The sequence below is a fragment of the Nestor notabilis genome, unplaced genomic scaffold (assembly GCF_000696875.1).
Source record: "Nestor notabilis isolate BGI_N333 unplaced genomic scaffold, ASM69687v1 scaffold11704, whole genome shotgun sequence".
NCBI classification, from domain to species: domain Eukaryota; kingdom Metazoa; phylum Chordata; class Aves; order Psittaciformes; family Psittacidae; genus Nestor; species Nestor notabilis.
The window spans coordinates 84,686-105,150 of NW_009925292.1; the positions used below are offsets into that span (position 1 = coordinate 84,686).

Below are 20,465 nucleotides of genomic sequence, written 5' to 3' on the forward strand. Positions count from 1 at the left end.
GCAAACACCCCTTGATCTGACAACCCGCCACTTTTCATTTTGTCAGCTGATCTGCAATCCTGTCCACCAACACTTCAATCTTAAAACAGAAAAAAAACAAAACAATCCTGACACAACCCCAAAACCAAACAAAAAACAAAACCAAACCAAAACAAAAAAGCCCAAGCAAAATTAAAACTCTCTCCTGAGTTAATACAGATACAAAGTAGCGATACAGCGTTTTTGTTACTGCTCTATCTGCCACGACTCTTTCTTTCACTTTTTCTCCATCCGTAAGTTTCATAGATTCTCTGGTATCCTTCTTTCCTCTTGATGCATGAAAAACATTACCAGCTTTTATGCCTCCACCTTCATCATATCTTCCTGTACCAGCATGTTAATACTCAGATGAACCTTCTACACCTACATTTACAGCTCCTTTATTTATGTCCTACCACCCCCTCTGGGTGCTTCCCAGTGTCTCCCCATCCCTTATGTCAGTGAACACCATGTATACTTCCTTCATATCACCTGCTTTCCTCTGCATCCAGCCTCCCACAGCCAGTCTGTTCCTCCACCAAAACTTGTGCTCAGCCCCTTCTCTCACTTCACAGGTTTCAAATCATTCTTATTCCTTCCCCCATCAGATATTTCAAAGGCTACTAACTCAGTGAAAGATGACAAGCTCTGGTCTCTCACACCCTCCTTTCCCTATGAATACCTATCTTCATTTTTCTCACTATAACCATTACTGATGCTTTCAACCTGCTGCCTCTATCCCCTCCGGGGGCTGCCATGATTTCTCCTCTTCTCTCCTCTGCAATGCCTATCCTTTGATGCCTTCCCTTCCAAAAGATCACTTATTTTGTTTCAGCTTGCTGCTTCTCTGGGACAGATGCCTACTTTGTGTTTGAAAGAGCACCTGGCATGCTGTGGGCATAAACAGACATGTAACTGTAGATCTGACATTGAGACTGCAGCAAGGCTGACACACAGCAGACAGAGGGAGGCTGCCCTATGATGAGCCACAATGAGAGCTGAATAATATAGGATCTTAAAAGTCACAAGTGATCAAGAAGCCCAAAGCCTTACCTTCTCACACCATGCAGCCTTTCGGTGAGTTACAAGCTTATGTAGTTGGTCACGGAGCGCCATTAGGTCTCTGGATAATTTGTCAATTTGCCCACTTAGACTGTCAGCCCAGGGGCAGCACAAGGTCACCTTTGGCAGCCCACTTCCCTCTACATGAGCATCCTGGGACTCACACGTATTTTCCTCTTCAGCCATATTATCTAACACAGTTTCCTAGAGGAAAAACAATAAAAGTTACTCGTTGTCAGAAGCAAAAATGGTGTGTCCCCCATCTTCTTGGTAATTTGTAACTAGGAATTCACTGCGGCCATCTCAGTATATAGTTGCTCCACAATTTCAGAGTTACTTTAAGAGATAACCTCCTCAGCTCACTTTAACATATTTCTAAGTTAACAGAAAACTTATGCTGCTAACCTAGCTTATTTTAGAAAGCACTGCATACTGTGAGCTACTCTTCACTACACTGAAGCATAAAGTAACAGTCATGGGACAGAGATCATTACTGCAGAAGCTCTAGGTATGCTCCTTCCCCTCAAACTCAGAGGTTGGATACATTTCTATGGCTTTTTGTGACGACCAGGAAGGACGTACATGCTTAACACTGTTCCGGACAGCACCACCTGGTATGTGGCACAGTGAGCTATAACATGCATGAGATCACCTGTGCCCACGTGAAACTGCAAGTTGAGGAAGACCAAGAGATCCCTGCCTCAGGCTCTGTCAGCTCTGCTTTGACCATAACCACCTAGCTGGTTCTATAATTAATTCTGCAGCTGCCTTCAGAGATAGCAACTGTTATTTGAAATACTAAAAAAAAAAAACCCAACAAATAACTCCAGAGTCCTTGAAATGCATGCATCTATATACACTGTGTGCACAGATCATGTAGAAACAGTTTTCAGGCCAGGGTAGCACAGCATAACTAAAGGACCCTGGCCTCTTCACTCAAAGAGTATTAAATATTTATTTCCATATCATTATCAAGAAGACATTAAATAGGAGAGGTCATAATCTCTTTTAAGGACATACTTTACATTCAAAATGATCTTTAGAAATTGAAGGAGTAATGTGAAAACAGTGAGAGGAAATTCAGCAGTTGAGCAGCTTGATCTACACACAGACAAGGAAAAACCAAATGCATAATTACTGGCTCAGCAGCCACGCTGCTGGAAGAGACATCAGAAAACCAGTAAGTCACCAATTTGGTACTGTTAAAGTCAAGCATCGTTTTAGAAACTATAAACACAAGACTCCATGATAGAAGAGCGCTGACTATAACGCTGATATACAGGTGAGGCACCTGAAGTTAAACACAGGCAAATGGGAGGGAAAGTCCCATGTGAGAACAGCAACAGCCATCAGAAGTCTGATTGAATGGCCTACAAGGAGACATTGAGAGAACCAATTTTGTTAGCCTAGAAACAGGAACTGGGAACACAGTGACATGTTAACAGCCTTCACTTATATAAAAGATTGCTATAAAGAGGATGGGAATATTTTTATTCCCCTCACCCCCTCTTTCTCTGTCTTTCTGCAGGTAGACTAAAAGCTCTGGCTTCATGCACAGCAAGAGATTTTTTGGCTCATACAAGAAAAAACTTTGTTAGATAGCTAAGAATTGCAAAAGATATCCTACAAAACCTCCTTTCTCAGTGAGCTTCAGAACTGCAAATTGGCACAAAGAAGCACTGAGCCCAGTAGCTCATGTTGACCAAAGGCCCAGCTCATGACAACACAAACATATTTTGGGCACCCACAGGCTAACAAACTGCATGGAATAAAACAAGACTTTTGCTGTGGTGGTGGTTGTTTTGTTGGGGTTTTTTTTTGTTTTGTTTGTTCGTTTTTGTTTTGTTTTGGGTTTTTTTTTGTTGCTGTTGTTAATTTGAAATTCATTGAGAAACAGAATTTTAAAGAAACATTACTGCAGTCACTCCATTCGCTGTAGTTATGTCGTGCTGTCACGCTCCTGCCCACAACCATCAGAAAGACCTGGCAGTAGCTATGCAAGCAACATCCCAGCCATCAGAGCAGCAATGCAAGCCAGGGGTTAATCGGAAAGAGAAAACTACTGTATCTTCAAAGCGCATCTCATTCCCATACATCCTACAGCACCCAGGAATAACAACCATCAGCAGCAAAACAAAAGAAAAGAATCCAGCCTATTGAATTATTGAGAAAGAAATGCTGGTTAGGTTTTTTTCAAGTATTTATTTTAGGCTTAACTCCAGGAAGCACACTAACACTCACAATACTCCCCATACAGTTCAACATGTCAGGGGCAAACATTTTGGTGGATACACTGAAATGCTGTAACATTTGCTGTTACATTTTGCCTGTTTGGAGCCAGGCTTATGCTAGCATTGATGCTTTCCAAATAACCATAAACGGTAGACACGTAAAGCAAAAAGCATGATAGAAGTAATGGCAATTTGAATGGCTCTGCATTGGAAGTACCCTTCAAGATAGGTGAGGTAATTTTACACTTAACAGTCAGCTCACTGATTCTCAAAATTTTGTAAACTCATATGGCTAATGTGGTGCTCTAAAGAATTATTTTCAGCAGTTGTGAATGGGCAAAAGTCATAGAGAAAAGTAAGATGGATGGTACCGTTTACACTCACTTGAGAAATCTTTAAGATGCACAAAGAAAGGTTTATTGATTTTCTTGTGATCATTCAACACAGTTCAAGGGGAAATCAACAATGTCAACACTATTTGCCTGGGAAAAATGAAGCTGTTTTCAGTATCAGCTGCTTGCAAATTTAGTTGTTCTCAAGTCTGCAATAAGGCTTCGAGGCCCTCTTCTGAAAAGCCATTTAATTTTAAGAAAACGTACGATTGCTGTGTTTAAAAACATTAAAGAGATAAAGATCAGACATTTTCATTTGTGTTAACTATATGAAATTCTGCCACTCTGCTCTGCAAGTCCTCAGCTGAGCTGGGTGAGTCTTACTGAAGAAAACAGAAGGATGAAGGAGAACTAAGGAAACATGCCTTACTTCAACAAAGGCTTTTTTTCTTTTTTCATATGCTGTTATACAGTTGGTTTGCAGCATTCGTTTCTGTGAGAAGGGGCCTTTGGAAGTGGTCAGCTATGTTAGAGTCAAGAAAGCTGCACCCGTCAAAATCAATGTGATTCATTACCATCCACTGCCAATAAACTGGTTCCAGTTGCTTCCACTCCAGAAAGGCTTCTAGTTGCATGGTTTCAGACTCCAGAAGCTGTAATAGCTAGAGAGAGGAGACAAAAGAAAGAAAATCAGGTAACATTGATCACTTGTGAACTAAATGAAATGTGTATTTGGTCTGAAGAACAAAAAGTGTCAGTGGTATACAGGACAATACCATGTTCCTTCACCTTAACACTGTAAAACCAGCTGCAGAAACATAATGTGAAATATTTTCCCTAGCATCTCTGATTTATTCCTCACCCCAAATCTACAAACACCACCAGCTTTTATATACATAAATGTGAGTTTCCATACTGTTTTAAGGGATCAAAGATTCATAATTCCAATATATTAAGGCCTAGATGTATGACTATCTCCAAATCTTCTACATTTCTTGACTACCAAATTAATCTATGTTTGTCCAAGAGTATTTTTTCATCTAACCATTCACTCACATATATCAAGGCCATAAGGCCTAAACACCTTCTCTTCCAGGCCATGTACAGCCTTCTCTCAGTTAAAACTTACATAGTTGGCCTTTGACTATGTCTCCTCATACTCAGTAGTAATGACCACAGCTGCAATAAACAGGTATCTCCAGTAGTCCAATGTATCTCCCTCCCATGCTGCTCCTGTACCTATAGAAATCTCGGAACTCCAGTATATCTCATCCTCTCTGCCTTTCCCCCAAAACCTTTCACCCTTATTCAGAACACTCAAACTGAGATGATCTCTGATGCTCTGAAAAAGCATGGAAGAACTCCCTTTAAAAATGTTAGGTATATTATAAATTGTCTGATCTGCTGCATGAGAAATCCCTTCCTTTACCTGAGAGCATATAAAGGAGACAGGTTATGTTCTAGCTGTACAAATTATAATTTTTTCATAAATATATACATAACATGCCTGTATGAACACATGTATATGGGAAAGAGACATCCTAAGACTATGTATTTCCATATCAGTAAAACAGAAGTTCTTGGAAAAAATGATAGATGAACAAATAAGGTATAAATCAAGAGCTTACTAGCTTTAACAATTTCAGTACTAGCCATATATTTGAAATAAACAATTTTAACACCAATCTGACACCAAAGGCAACTTTTTAAATTGACACGTAACAGTATATGGTCTCAAGGAGAATGGTAAGGACCAGATCAATACCAGTTAAACCCACTTTATATAGACAACTATCTTCTGATAGCTTTGTTCAGTTTAGTTCTTACTACATAACATATAATTCAAGTAACTGCAAAGCATGAGTTGACTCTGCAATTTTGTTCTGCAGATATAACTTTAAGATAAAGAAATCAAAAAAGGGAATGTACTTTGCAAGACTAACTGCTGGAAATTATGCACAGTTTGCTCTAAAACACTGCTGCATTCAAAATACAATTATTACACATTTGTTCACAGAACTGACACTTGGCATTATGCTTAATGACTCTGCTAGTTTCAAGCTCAGCTGGTATATGAAAGGTAGAAGAAAGGATTTCTGTCTCCTTTCTTTTTCATAGGTATATCTACAGCACTAATGGCTTACATTATAGGATCTGACGCTGGCAATGAAACCCAGCCAAAAGGTTGATTAAATATTCAGGCAACAGCTAAGTTACTTGGTTTTAAAGTAGCTTTGTAATGTGGTCATGAGCTCTGTGTGATTGCAGTATGAACATGTCTTTTGACAGTTGAAGAGGGCTGAAGGTTGGAATGGGGAGCTTTTCATTTTAAGCCTTCAAAAACAAACAAAAAATCTTAGTAAAAACGTAGTCGTCATCTTTAGTTTTAGTTTCACTAGAAAAGCTCCTGAATATTGCCACTTGCATTCATACCACAACTGAAAGGATGCGATTCTGAAACTTCACCAAACCTGTAAATGATCTGGAGTTAACTAACCTTACAGCAATCAAAGCTTTCTAAGCAGGCTCCTAACCTCAAGCCTTTCAGGATATTTTGCAATTCATCTTCTTTTTCTTTTTTCCTTTTCTTTTTTTTTTGCCCCCCCCCCAGCTGTTCCATTAGTTACAACTTCAACAGCTCATTTGAAAGCATCCATCTGGCCCACCTACTTATGGCATCCTCATCATTCACCAAAGTATTACCACCCTCCGAAATATCAGGACAGCAAGTGTGTGCTAGATTGTTTCAGCCATAAATCAGCAATGGGGTTACTATACCACTCATCCTAGGAGGGCAGCTTTCAACCTAGCTGGAATGCACCACGGCACTTCAGGCATGCTTCAGGCAGCCTGCAATAGCCAACATTTGAGTTTCTGCCCTGAAGGACTTAGAGCACTGTTCCTGGACACCAGCATCCTCTGCCATACTTTCTATGGGCCTTTCAAGACTCTGATGTTATTGTAGCATGGAAAATAAAGCAGAACACAATAAAAGCTAATTTATTACCAATATCCTTGAGATATGTTGGCAAAAAACATAAAATCAAATAAACGTTCAAGACAGGGACAGGACAACAGATTATATGCCTGCATGCTATTCATTTGGTCACAAGGTCAGCCTCCACATGACCTAGGGGTGACAGGCTCTCACTACCTGCTCTTAAACACCTATCTGGATCAGCCACCTTCTTTCCCCCAACCCCACCCTTTACTTAAGCTTCTCATGATCATTTATTGTTCTTTAGTTAAGCTACATATTTTGTGAGTTTGAGTTTAATGGCATACATTCTCTTAGGTCACTCGTTGCAGTCACAGCACAGCTAGTATTTCAGCTGTATTTGCAATAGTGGAAACTAAAGCCCAAATTGTACCTCTGCATCTTCCTCAAACACTGCACCTTTTCTTATTCATTTAACACCAACAACAGTTCACACAGAAATGCCTTTATATGCGATAAGCAGTTCCACTTCTGCTGCTACATAAACCTCTAAAAATGTTAGACAGATTTGCATACTGCAACTAAAGCTGCCTGTTCATTTTCAGTGACCTAAAGACCAAGATACTGTCACACCTCCTAATGAAATTTAAAGACTAACATCTGCAGAAGAGTATTAATTTTGTCTCATGAGCAAAGTGAAGCAGGAAGTCAAAAATGTGCCTCACATAGATATCTAAGTGATGCTTACGGATAACACATGAAAACTGTCTTTCCCCCCTTCATTCTTCTGGAGGAAGTTATTGCTCTAAAATACTTACACTGAGATAAAAAGTAATGACAAATTCAAATTGCTAATCTCTGTGGAGAAGTAATTCCATAATGAATGCTGAGAGCAAACACTTTGCAGTAACAACTCTAAACCATTGTAAAGAAATCATCACTGGTGCAAACGATTCACAAGCAACAGCTTTGCTATAGAGGCTAAACTGTGCTTAACAGAGCTGTCTCAGAGCAGGCTGCCAGGAAACCTCAGAGTGATGCAGAAGAATGCAAACTCTGTAAAGAACAAGCCTTGCTTCCTCTGACATGTGGCTGTGATTGCCAAAGCCAAACATCCAGCATCCAACATAGCTCATGGACATCAAGAAATTTTGGGAACTTCAGCTGCAAAAGTCCTAGGTGACCACACCTTCTAGATGGTTTTGGATACTCAGTAAGAGGCCAAAGTTGAGTCCTCTTTGGTATCCACAAATCTAACTCGCACCAAAATCATTATTTGAACATATTTTTAATTACTTTTTATGTTGAGACAGCAATCTTTTTCATATTATTTACTAGCATACTACTAAATTCATCGATGCCTGTAGACTGTTACAGAAATCAATATTTAATAATTTGCAGCATAATGCATCCTTTTCATAAGCTCAGTTCCAGAGAGCTCCCCGCAATGAGTATTTAATCTCTGATGTCCCCAGATCATAATTCAAGTACCATATCACTGGCAAAAGTATTTTTAATCAAAAATTGCTCTGCCTAAATATTCAGAAAATCATCCTACTGTTAGACAAAAAAGTCTTTCAGCAATGAATTATGTTTCTTGGCTCAGAGACAAAATACTGCTGATTCATCACCTATTCATGTATGACTATAGACAGAAAACTTGCACTGGACTGCACAAACCTCACTCTTAAGGCTTGAGACAGGCTTAGACAGGGGTGGCTTAGTGTGAAAGCTTATATGGGGAAAGTATTGAGACTATTTCAAACTTTTAGTTGTTTGGTAGGAAATGACCAGAGGAGGGCCACAAGGATGGTGATAAGGGGGCTGGAGCACCTCCCGTATGAAGACAGGCTGAGAAAGATGGGGCTGTTCAGCCTGGAGAAAAGAAGACTGCATGGAGACCACATAGCAGCCTTCCAGTATCTGAAGGGGGCCTACAAGGATGTTGGGGAGGGACTATTCCTTGGGGACTGTAGTGGTAGGAAAAGGGGTAATGGCTTCAAACTTAAACAGGGCAAGTTTAGATTAGATATAAGGAAGAAGTTCTTCACAGTGAGGGTGGTGAGGCACTGGAATGGGTTGCCCAAGGAAGTTGTGAATGCTCCAACCCTGGTGGTGTTCAAGGCCAGGTTGGACAGAGCCTTTGGCTACATAGTTTAGTGTGTGGTGTCCCTGCTCATGGCAGGGAGTTGGAATTAGATGATTTTAAGGTCCTTTCCAACCCTAACTATTCTATGATTCTATGACTTCATCGAACTTAAATTTTGGTAATCTGTTCTAAATAGTAATCTAGTTCTAAATACATAACAACTAAAAAAATGCAAAGAAAGGGGTAAACACTCATGAAAAAGTAACAGAGTTCACATTATCAGAAGTAAACCATAACTGGGATTAAGGCTTTAGAGACCTAACCAAGCACCTGATGAAATAAAATAATTACAACACAGCTTCCTTGCTGCTGTCAGTACAGAGCTCTCTTACAAAAAAAACAAGCATTCCTTGACAAATGAAAGCCTCTTGGCAGACCGGCTGTTAGGTGGGTGACATTTTGTTTAAAATGGCACATTCTGCCCAAATTTCACATTAGCAGAGGTAAGTTTTGAGACCTCATCACCAAGAACCAGAGAAAATCTTGGTATCATAAACATCTCAGGCTGGGACAAAAAAATAACACTGTAGGTGGACACGCTCAGTGCTCCAAGATTCAGTTCCACATTGTGATTTAGTCAGAAGCAAAGCTAGCTTAAGACATTCCCATATACCCCTTGAAGCCTGAAGCAAAAATAAATAGGCTTGAAAACTAGGAAGTCACACTGGAGTAGTGTGAAGTACAAGCAGCTGAAGAGCAAAACCCAACAGACCAATAAGCAGCCTCTAGCCACAAGGCAAAAAAAGAACTACTCAAGTAATTTCTCTGCTTGTGAAATATTACTGAGGTTTGAGACACAGCAGGAAAGACATTCTTCCACCCAACCATCACAAGACAGATAGATCAGAAAGGCTCCTGGATGACAAAAGTGGATGAGAACTTCTCCCACCACCAGCTGTGGACCCCTTGACTGAAAACTAGGGACATTCACTGAAACACTAGCAGGGATGTGGGAACGTCCTCTGTGGGTCCAGAAGCAGGTATTTCTGTGTTTAGTGAGCATCATCTCTTCTGGAATTGTAATGCTTATGGTTTAGGGTTTTTGGGTTTGGTTTGGTTTTGTTGGTGGTTTTTTTTGTGGTACAGACTGTAAAGGAAAACAGGATTTGGATCTTTTACTCAAGACAAAATACATAAAATGCAAACCACATCAGCTTTGGGTGGAGAAGTGTAATTCCAAATGCTTAGATGTGTGCAAAACCTCCAAACACCTAAAACAAAATCTGTGACTTTTCCACTTGCAAACACCAGCTTTATACCACTCCAGCTTGAACTTCACTTGAGTTATCTCAGTTTTACATTGCTGAGAACAGGGAATCAAACCACCAGTTAAAAACTTAAGTGACAAAAATCATCATTATAAAACATAATTGCTATTTGTGGAGGGATTTAGAAAACAGCTGTTTAAATGAAACTGAAAGAAAATGGAATTTAAAGCAAACAAAATGAGGCATTTGGCACATAAAAATTGTACCACAGCTTTCACATTGATAAGCAATGAACTGGGAGGTACTAACAATGACATTCATTTGCAGAGCAACAGGTCAATGAATGGACCACTTTGCATTTTTCCCTGTAGAAATGGTACATATTAAAACAGGGGAAAAATATCAAGAAAAAGAAGACTGAAGTGCAATTTCTTACTTTAACAGCCAAGATCAAGATGTATGAGAACAGAAAAGGTACCCATTTTCTTCCTCAAAGGTACCACTGATTTTGAGTGCCTAACTTGGCATACCTGAGAAGCCAAATTTTCAGGCCGTACTAAGTACCTTTAGCTGAATATATGCTCAATTAAAGCACATCCAGTAGGTACCAAAATAATTTACTTCAGAGAAATCCCAGCCAGAGGATTTCAAAGGAAAGCACCAAATCATATCACAGTACTGCCTGACAGCTGTTCATATTTTACTGCCAATCAGAACCTCCATGTAGCTGATGTCAAAAGATGACCATTATTCATCTACCTTTATTCAGACTGTTTCTGTACACAGAACAAAGTATTATCCATATTCAGGGTTTTTTCTTCCTCCCTCCGCCTTCCCCCCCCCCACCCCAATACTTGCCCATTTTCGTTGCCCATTTTGTGGTCCTTTGAAAAGACAATAAAAACACACATAGAAATCAAGAGAAACAAGCAATTCCTGATTTGCTGTTTAAACTCATCAGAATTCAGAACTGATGCTGTATTTCTGAACAGTACCAATATCTTGGTTTCCGCGTGTTTACAAGCTGGATGTTACTGCACCGCGAAGAAGTGCTAGTCATAGGAAGAGCATTTCCTTTCCTTTGTGTGTTACGACTACTAATTCCAGCAGGGGAACTAACCCTCTAGGTTTTACCCTCCCCACTTTATTATCCCATCCCTCTTTGCCACCAGCTTATTATATCCACCTACTGCGTCCTTTCTTGACATCCTTATTTGGCATTTGGCAGTGAAGAGACAAAAACACTATGGTTACACCAAGCAAAAGAAATGCCTTTTTTTTTTTAATCAGCCTATATTGCAAACACCTACTAAGCCAAGGGGTTGGCCTTTTTTTTCTTCCCTTCAGATTTAATACTTTCTCTTCAAAATAAACGGTTATGAAGCACAAGTTGTACACAGGAATGTCTTAGAACTCCTGTTGGGGGTATGGGTTCATCTATTCTCAACTGAGTACACCAACAGGGTGCTAGTCCCAGCCACTACACGTAAGGCTCCCTCCCTGTCTGCTCCCTGCAAGAACAGGGGGTCAGAGGCATATTTGAAATACCTTCCTGGTGAATACCCTCCCACAGATGCCTGCCAGATCCCTGCCACCTTTTTTGCTCACTGGCTTGCAAGGACCAGGTGATCCTTAACCTAGGACTGGATGAGCAGTGACATCCAGGGCTTCCCAGTTCTATTTTAAGGTACAGGAGTTGCATGGCTTCACCTGCACTCCCAGGGCACCATCAGATGGACATCATGGCTAGGATTGGCTTGTCCACAGCAGTAGAAACCCAACCTCTGAGCACAAACAATTACAAATGTTAAATAAAATTTAGCTCTCACCCAAAGACAGAAAAAGAAACATGAAGAAGAATGACTTCCACCATTGTGAGACCCAACAGCACACAGAATTATCACAGATTTCATTCTAGTGAAACAATGAGTTTGAGAAGTTATTCGATATGCAGATTAGTCTAAGCTTGCCAACCTGATATGAATAGTTTCTCCCAATCTAGCTCTTCTTTGACAAGCCATCATAGCCTACCATGCATGCAGGTATTTCACACATTTTTAAATATGCATTATTGACTAGAGAAACTACTAATTTAAAGTCTGCTACAGTCTCCCTTATGTCAATTAATTTCTTTTGCTAGTCTCTTAACACAGTCCTTTAAATCAGCAACAAACATATTTTAAAAGAAGCACAAATCCGAAACCACTTGCAAAGCATGAGTAACAGCTGATTGTATAACTATTTCCTTGGCTATTTGAAAAAAGAAAAAATACCTGCCAGTAGAGCTAACATCATGGGCAAACTGTACACAAAGTTTAATTTTACAAGGCTATAAAAAAAAGCTTTACCAGTCTTCTCCATATCTGAGCTGCATTCTCACCTCTGAAAAACAGTTTAGTTTGGCTTTTCAGCAACAATTCAGTTGTGACCAAAACCATATGAATTTAACTGTAGTTTGCTTCTTTAACTAGCACGAGGCTAGAGAATGCAACAGTCCTGTTTTGTTTGACTTTCTGAATGGGCACGTCTTTTTGATGCAGTTGTGAATGCAGGACAACAGAGGTTGCAGTGATGGATCACAAGACCATCATAGCTCTGGGGCACTTCAGGAACAGCCTTCATCAATAGGCCTATTTTGGCACTAGAGTGACAAGCCTGAAGTCTCTTTTCTGATAGAAATGGGTAACATATTTCTCTTTTAGATGAAAACAACAGTAAAGACTCCAGAAGCAAAGATGCTCTGCACTCTCTAGTGGCTACTGTTAGCTTCAAGGCACAATTGAAGAGATGGGTTATGAGTTTTAAAGCTCTTCACCTTAATATTTTTTTCCTGAGATTTAATTTGTTCCTTCAGGACCTAATATCCAATTAGGATATTAAGGGCACTGGGAAGTGAAATCGGGTACAGCGATCCATTAGGCTGGACCACTGAGACCCTTTCAAATTCCATCACAAGACAATGGCAGCAAGTAAGCAACTCTCACTCTGAAGTCTCCTACCAAGGGAAGTTAAGAGGCAGCATGACCAGGGTATTTCAATATGAATGTGGAGACAAGACACGTCGCACACCACGCATGCCCCTGCACATCAGCCTCAGCTGACCCAGCTGATAAATGGGAATTTCATCATTCAGCTCACAGGCACCAGATATGATGCTGGTACAACTTTTTCTCTAGCACTGTAAGGGACCATAGAGCCTGCCTGGCCTCTCTGTGCTGGCCCAAAGCAACGTCTGAGCTGGGGCAGCTTGCTCCCATCACTGGGTTTGCTAGCACTTCCACAAAAAAAGCTTTTCCAGTGCCAACTGATGACAAAGCACCTCAGCCTTGTCTCTCCAGCTTATTAATTCCAGCTGCATTGTCTCAGGTGGAATTATATTATAGTATGTCACTGTCATTGTCACAGCATTCAAATTATGTTAAGTATGGCATAAAACAAGCAAAAGCACAAAAGCAGCAGTGAAACTCAGTATCATTCTATCACATTTTCTGTCATTGGCAATCACAACCAAGTGTTCAGATCAGTCAAGCCACATGGTGCCATAGATATCTACCATGTTTCAGAGATACCTTCCTTTCTTGTGGTGTAGGAAACTAAGATATTGCTGCTACATAGTCCAACAATTTATGGAGTCCGTGATGAACCACTGCATCATTTTTCAAGGACCAAGAAATCTACAAGCTTGGTCAATAAAATGTACTAAGTAATAACTCACCCCCCAAAAATGGTGATGGCAACTCCAGAACTGCAGCTCTATTAACTCCTCTTTTTTTTGTATGGCTAAGTTTAACTGAAGGCAATATTAATGACAAATTGCAGCCTGGAGAAATTTTCAGATGAAGGTAATAATGCCATGAGGGAGAATGATTTGCTTTAGTGTAGCTATATTGTGCTGCTAGTTCTTCCAATGGGACACTAATTGCAGCTAGAGACCACCTTCCTTAAAAAATAACTAAAGAAATACTTTAGCACTAAAACTGTCTGGAATAATAAAAAAATGTACCATTCTTCCCAAGAAGGGGCACTGGGAAGTGAAATCGGGTACAGCGTTCAACAACTACATGATTCACGGCTGGGTGACAAGCAAGTACTTGTCATCTGAAGATGTTCTCACACTAACACCATTAGCTACGAGCAGAACCACTAAGGTAGAAAGGGACCTCTGGAAGTCTCTAATACAATCTCCCTCTGAAAGCAAGGTGCACAGGGCTCTGTCCAGCAAGTCCTGAACACCAACAACAGAGATGTCACTCCTTCTCCAATATCTGGTTCCACTTTTTACCACCCTCACAGCAATTTTTCCCCCCGTTGCATCTCGCCATTTCTGATGTTAAATCCCGTGTCTGTTGCCCTCCTCCTGTCCCAGTGCACCTCTCAGAAGAGCCTGGAGCATGCTCCAGCCCCAACCACATCAGTGGCCTTACTGGACTTGCTCCTGTATGACACTGTCTTTGCACTGGAGAGCCCAAACCAGACACCTAACACTCAGTGTCATGAGCACTGGGCAGAGGGACAGGATTCCCTCCCTTTGCCCTGCAAGCTGTGTTTCTGCTAGCACAGCCCAGGATGCAGTCAGCCTTTGCTGCACGGGTAAACTGCTGGCTCCTGGGCAACTTGTCCTCCTGGATAGGTCCCACATACTTGGTTTGCTTTTTGGTTTGTTCGGGGTTTTCTTGCAAAGCTGCTTACTAAGCAGTCAGCTCCCACTCTGTTCTGTTGCAAGGGACTATTCCATCCCAGATGCAGGCCTTTGCACTAGCCTCTACTGAGCTTCCTAAGGCTCCTCTCAGTTCATTTCTCCAGCCCCTCCTAGTCCCCTTCAGTGGCAGCACTGCCCTCAAGAGTATTCGATTTGGTACTGTTCACACCCTTGCTGGTGGTGTGCTCCATCCCATCATTTAAGCCACAAATAAGATCTTAAACAGTACTGGCTTTTAAGCTGATCTCAGAGGGAAGCCACTAATAATCAGGCACCAAACAATTTTCAGTGGCCCAAATAATTTTCCACTCACGCTACCATCCACTTACCCAACCCATCTCTAACCAACTCTGCTATAAGGATTTTCCTTTAGTGATACATAAACACAGACACATTCTCTGTCCCTGTCTTTCTCAAACTGCTTTAATTACATGTCTTTGCCTCCTTCTTGGAGGGAATACTCCACACTGCTTTGAAAGGGAACCCCTGAGGGGACTGCAGAGGTGGAAAGTGTCTGTCCTAGAGCAGGTAAAACTGAGCCAGCTGGAAACAGCAGGCATCAGATGAGCAGAAAACCATCTGACACCACAGACAGTCACAGTGAAGAAGAAACAGAGGACATTGTTTTGATCATATTTTTTAAGACTTAAAGCAGTTCAGCTCCTGCAGAGGCTTCTTTCTCTCCGCAGCATGAGGAAGAGTCACTCCATGTGTTTCTAACCTCTCCAACCTCCCTAAATTAACTCTCCCACAGATAGCCGTTCATCCTTTCTCCCATCATCAACTCCAAACACTCACCCTGACCCTCCAACTGCTTCTTGGCTCTGGATAGTCCTTGTCCATCTTCCAGGCAAGATCTGGAAGCCAAGCCCCACTGCTTTCAGAAGGGAGCAAAACCTACAACAGCAGCACAACAGGGATGACCAGGGAAGTTAGGAGAGGAATTCCTCTCCCCATACAACTGGTCCACTGCCTGCCCCAACAGGAAGACTGTTTTGTGAGACCACACAAAGCATCCAAAGGCAAATCATTTATATTTAACTATTTTTCAATGCCATCCCTTCTAAGACTGACTTGAATTTGCCTTAGAAATACCAATATATATTATCTTGCACAATTTGATTGCTCTTGCTTCTACAGTGCACAGCTGGCCAGACCCTTCCTTTCACTTCCTTAAGGATCAGGAACTCAGCTACAAGTAGGCACTGTCTAAAAGCAGCTCTGAAGCCATTTGACCTCTGATTCTTCCCAATTTTATACAGATGACAAGGTTTGCATCTGCTCTGCCTCATTTTTGCTAATGAGTACCTGATCTACCATTTTCAAGAGGTTTTAATAGCTACTATAGCAAACCATGTTTTATATGATAAATGTCAGCAAATTAACTGAAAACCAATTGCTATGGTATTTCAGAAGCAAAATGACACGGCAGCTGAACCCCTCCTTCTGTAGAGTGAATCATTAAAAAAAAGGCAGGAATTAAATTCTTTGTTCCTGCCATGCAGCATGGGTGGGCAGCACATGCTGTCAGTGACAGTTTCTTTGCTTTCTTAGTGCTTATTCTTTCCTTGCAATGAAATGTGAGAAGAAAAAATGACACCTGAATCAGTAAGAGGTTTTTTATTTCATTTTTAAATTGCTTTCTCAAGAAGCCACTCTTACTCTACAGGCAATACATAATAACAACCAAATCACTCCATTTGCAAGACAGTATCCACTGCTACTCCAGTAATTGTGAGGAGGAGTTCCCATGTACACAGCTGGAAGAGAAAAATAAACAGCTTTTTCCATTTTCAATAACCTTCAACATACCAAGATTCAAGGCAAAAAATCTCCCCCAAAAAATCAACAATAATCCAGTTATTACTGGATTTTAAAGGTGATCTAGGTAGTGCCACTAAGAGACAAAAACGCTTTAATGTATTGTGCTAAGCGTCCTCACACACAAGGAAAATTCCCAGTTTCCCAGTACAGCTCATCCTCCCTGCAGGCTCTGAATCTCTACACCCCAGTGTAGCAGGCTTCACTGTGCACAGTAACACAGTAGGCTCTCTTTTCCTGGCATTGCACAACCAGAAGACCAAACTACAGATTATCCAGAGAGAGAGAATAAACCAACAAACATAACCCATGGGGGGTTTAAAGCCAGTTCTTGGTCCATTGTTCAGCTTACCAGTATCAGGGCACCAAGGGGAAAGCAGTTGTCTAGGACATGGCAGGATCCTCAGACAAGGTCAAACAGCCAGCTCAGACCAGCCAAGTACCACAGACGCTCTCCTGACCCTGCTCATCATACAGTAGCACAAAGGCTATATTCCATTTGAGCCTGCAGGTGCCCTTCATATTAAATCCATCCTTACAGCCTCCACTCTTTCTTGTTTGAACAACCACCATTAAAAGTCGAGTACTCTGGATCATTCAGCTCCCTCAAGCTTTCCTGTGAGCCTGCAGGCCTCCTGCATTTAGGTGCTGGAGCCCCATGCATAATTCAATATGTTATCAGATCTGCTCTTCTCTGCAATATTAATGTCAGCTCCCATGTTAGTTCTCACCAATCTGACTAGGATGCATGTAAAAAATCTAAAGTAACTGTGGCTGCCACACCACCACAATACATTAAGTAATTTAACGAGTTGGGGGGGGCGCTTTGGCAGTGTTATTCAGAGCTCATGGCAGTAAGCATGTTTTACACTTTTAATACACAATCCAGCAAGAGAACTGCTAAGGTTAGAAACTGAAGCATTCAAAGTTTAAAAGTGCCACAATTCAAGCTGCCTAAACAACACTAATTTGACCATCCCATGTGTATAAGGTCTAGAATTACATGACCAAAATATTTCCCTTCAAAATATGTCTTACCCACGGCACAGAATGGCTGGTGCTCACTTCACAAGCGATTTCCTTATAAATTGCATATTATTCTGTCTATTCTTCAGAGGAAAGCTGTGGACTTATTTGCCATACATCACCCAAACCCCAATCTGAAGACAGAATTTTTATCTTCCACATAAACAAGTTCTCTTTCCTAATGACCCATGTGAAATGAAATGATAGTATTATTGTCATTTTACAAATGGGAAATGAAAGCAAAGAGATGAAAGTGAAATGGTTCCATTTCTTGTGGTTGCATGAACTGGGACTTCTGAGACCTGATTTTCAAATTTTAAAATTACTATAAAGCACTTCATGGACACACCTACCCAGCTCAACTCAACAGCTTGCAGAAATGCTTTATGTAGTTTTCACTGAGTTAGTTCCTGAGCCAGTGTAGCCATGGCACATTGCTTCAGCTGAGCAGCTCCAGTAGAAGAAACCAGACAGCTGGTCCAGGCTGCACTAACACACACAACTCTACTGACTCTATGATCCAGCCCAATACCTCAGCAGAACAATGTGCTGCAAGGACGACCTACCACGTTATATCTGGGGTGTGACATTACTAGGTGATTCTGCCTGCACTGCAGGCACTCTGGAGGGGCTCCAAGAATAGGTCCCACCAAGTTTAGCAGCAGCTAGGCACACTCAACATTTCTAGAAATCAGATCTCTGAGTATCAAATTGTTCACAAAGAACGTGAACATCCCATCAGCAGCCCACCATGGAAAGTCTAGCTTAAATAACTTGCTGTGGGGAACGTGAAAATTGAAAGGCACAGAAGATTGCAGCTCTTCAGGACAAAGCTCTACTGCCTCAGCCATTAAGGCTTTTTCCTCTTCCAACAATTCTCCCACCAATACAACTACTTCTTCACCTACCTCAACCACTTTCTTCACCACAGCTGACTCAGAAACAAGGCACTCTGCTCTCCAACTGATATAATGGTTCTGGGATAAAGTATCCTAATAAACATGCATTACACTGCAACACCGTACTCCAAATTAAACGATTAATATCTTTTGTGTTTTGGGAAATTCATGCTGTGGCATCAGAGATGCCCAGATGCCTGCAAGACCATAATCTCTAGAGGTACTAGATATGCTTCAGACTTTCAGGTCAACAGACTAACTGGCAGCAGTAGGAGGTTGTTCATCTGGACCATTGCTGAAGGGGGATATTTTCCAGCAAGTAGGAAATTTCTCAGAATCCCACAAGGAGCAAGACAGTGCTTTAAGCCTTTAGACAGACTCATCTTCCCTGTTCACCACTCCCTATCCTAATTCTCCTCCCTGGTCTTGACTTCCCTGTCCATATTCAGCCCCTCCTGCCACAGCCTCTCTCTAGTGCCTCACTCAAATCTCTTTTCACCCAGATAGTCTGAATTCTTCCATATCATCAGAGCCATCTTGCCCCCACAATGCCCTCATGCAGGCCTCCTGTCCAGGGACCTCTTCCAGCTCCTGACTTCACTGAACAAGAGCCAGAGCAAAGAGGCTCTCCACTGTCCATCCTGTCCCTTTCCTGTGCCTGTCCAGAGCCCAACTTCTGCTCCCGGACTGCAGCTCCTAACACAGTCACATGCTCCCCATGTTAAAGACAGGAAGAGAGGAAAACCTGAATACTTTAAAAGGACAAAGCATTTGCTATTTTTATTCAGTGCTGTGGCAAGCCTAATTATGCAAATACAAAAAACTTGTCATAACTGACCTTTTCAAAACATGTGTCCATGGGTCTAGCATACAATTCATTAGTGAACCCTGAAATTTATTAAAGGTCAGCATTCTAGAACTTCTCATTTCATCATTAAAGTACTTAAGATGTACCCAGCAACAATTATCAATGAAAAACAAACTTGTGTAAAATGGGTAAAAATTTTGATGCGTTGGGTTAGAAAAACCTGTGCTTTTAAAAAATTCTGTAAAAGGAAAAAAACGTTCTTGCTACAGCATCTACCAGCTTACTTGCTGTTCTGAAAATTCAACAATGCCAGAATCCAAATATACTGGTCATCTGAAGCCCTGTAAGCAGATTTATTAAGTGGTCACTACTGGTACAAACTAAGCTTTTTCTAGCAGTGTGTAGAGTAAGCCTAAAAATCTCATTGTGTTTCGATCCTTTGGGGCTTGGCTGTCTCTTCTGCCCTACTGCTCTAAGAATTGTGTCACAGCTCACACAGAGCCTGGCATAACACTTAGTAAAATAAACCTGCATGAAGATTTCTGTGGAGTCAAGACTCACCACAGAGGAATTTCAGACAGAATATGCACAGAAAAAACAAAACAGAACACCACCCCCCTCCCCCATTTTCACAAATACTCACAAGCCCTGATGCAAGTACTCTTGAATTTTATGCTGGGTTGTTTTTTTTTTTATGCAGGGTCCACTTGAAAAGTTTCAAGTATTTTTTTCCTTTCAAGAAACTGAAAAAAGATAACAAACAGGCAAAGCTTCCCTGAATTTGAATGACAGTTACAACACGAAACGCTGATCCTGCTCCATAGCAGAAATGACAGAACCATGACCTTTACCAAGGAAATGAACCAGTGAACATGTAAAAAGCTGAGGGCTAGATCAAACAGAATTAGTTGCCAGAGCATCGCAGAAGATAATGAATCTAGGGCAATTTATACCAATGAAGGCAGTTTGTCCTTGAAGCTCAAGGTCATTCTTTCAGAAAAGATCAAATCTTTTTTTTCTGGAATCTGCATGCAGTGCAAGCCTTTGCTTCCTGAATTCATCTTCTTCAACAACATCACACACTACAGCATGAATGCAATTTTTGTTTTCTTCTGTTGGTATCTTCACTGAGAAACTTGTTGGTTCAACTGCTTCTTGTACAACAGATGGAAGGACATCATAAAATATCAATGGTCCTCTAGCAGGCTCTTTGAAACACAAGTAAGGTTACATACCCTTCACCCCTACCATACAAGACCATAACAGGGTTGATT

General features: G+C 41.1%; 1 protein-coding gene across 1 annotated transcript in view; it reads right to left on the reverse strand.

Annotated features, from left to right (window-relative positions):
* LOC104404546 (chromosome unknown open reading frame, human C14orf80) overlaps positions 1-20,465 on the reverse strand; it is a 55,308-nt gene that overhangs the window by 21,126 nt on the left and 13,717 nt on the right. The window contains exons 4-5 of the mRNA XM_010013000.1: positions 4,219-4,305; positions 1,072-1,284 (exon numbers count right to left, since the gene is read on the reverse strand). Coding sequence (XP_010011302.1) covers positions 1,072-1,284; positions 4,219-4,305 — 300 coding nt within the window. The remainder of the gene's footprint in view (positions 1-1,071; positions 1,285-4,218; positions 4,306-20,465) is intronic.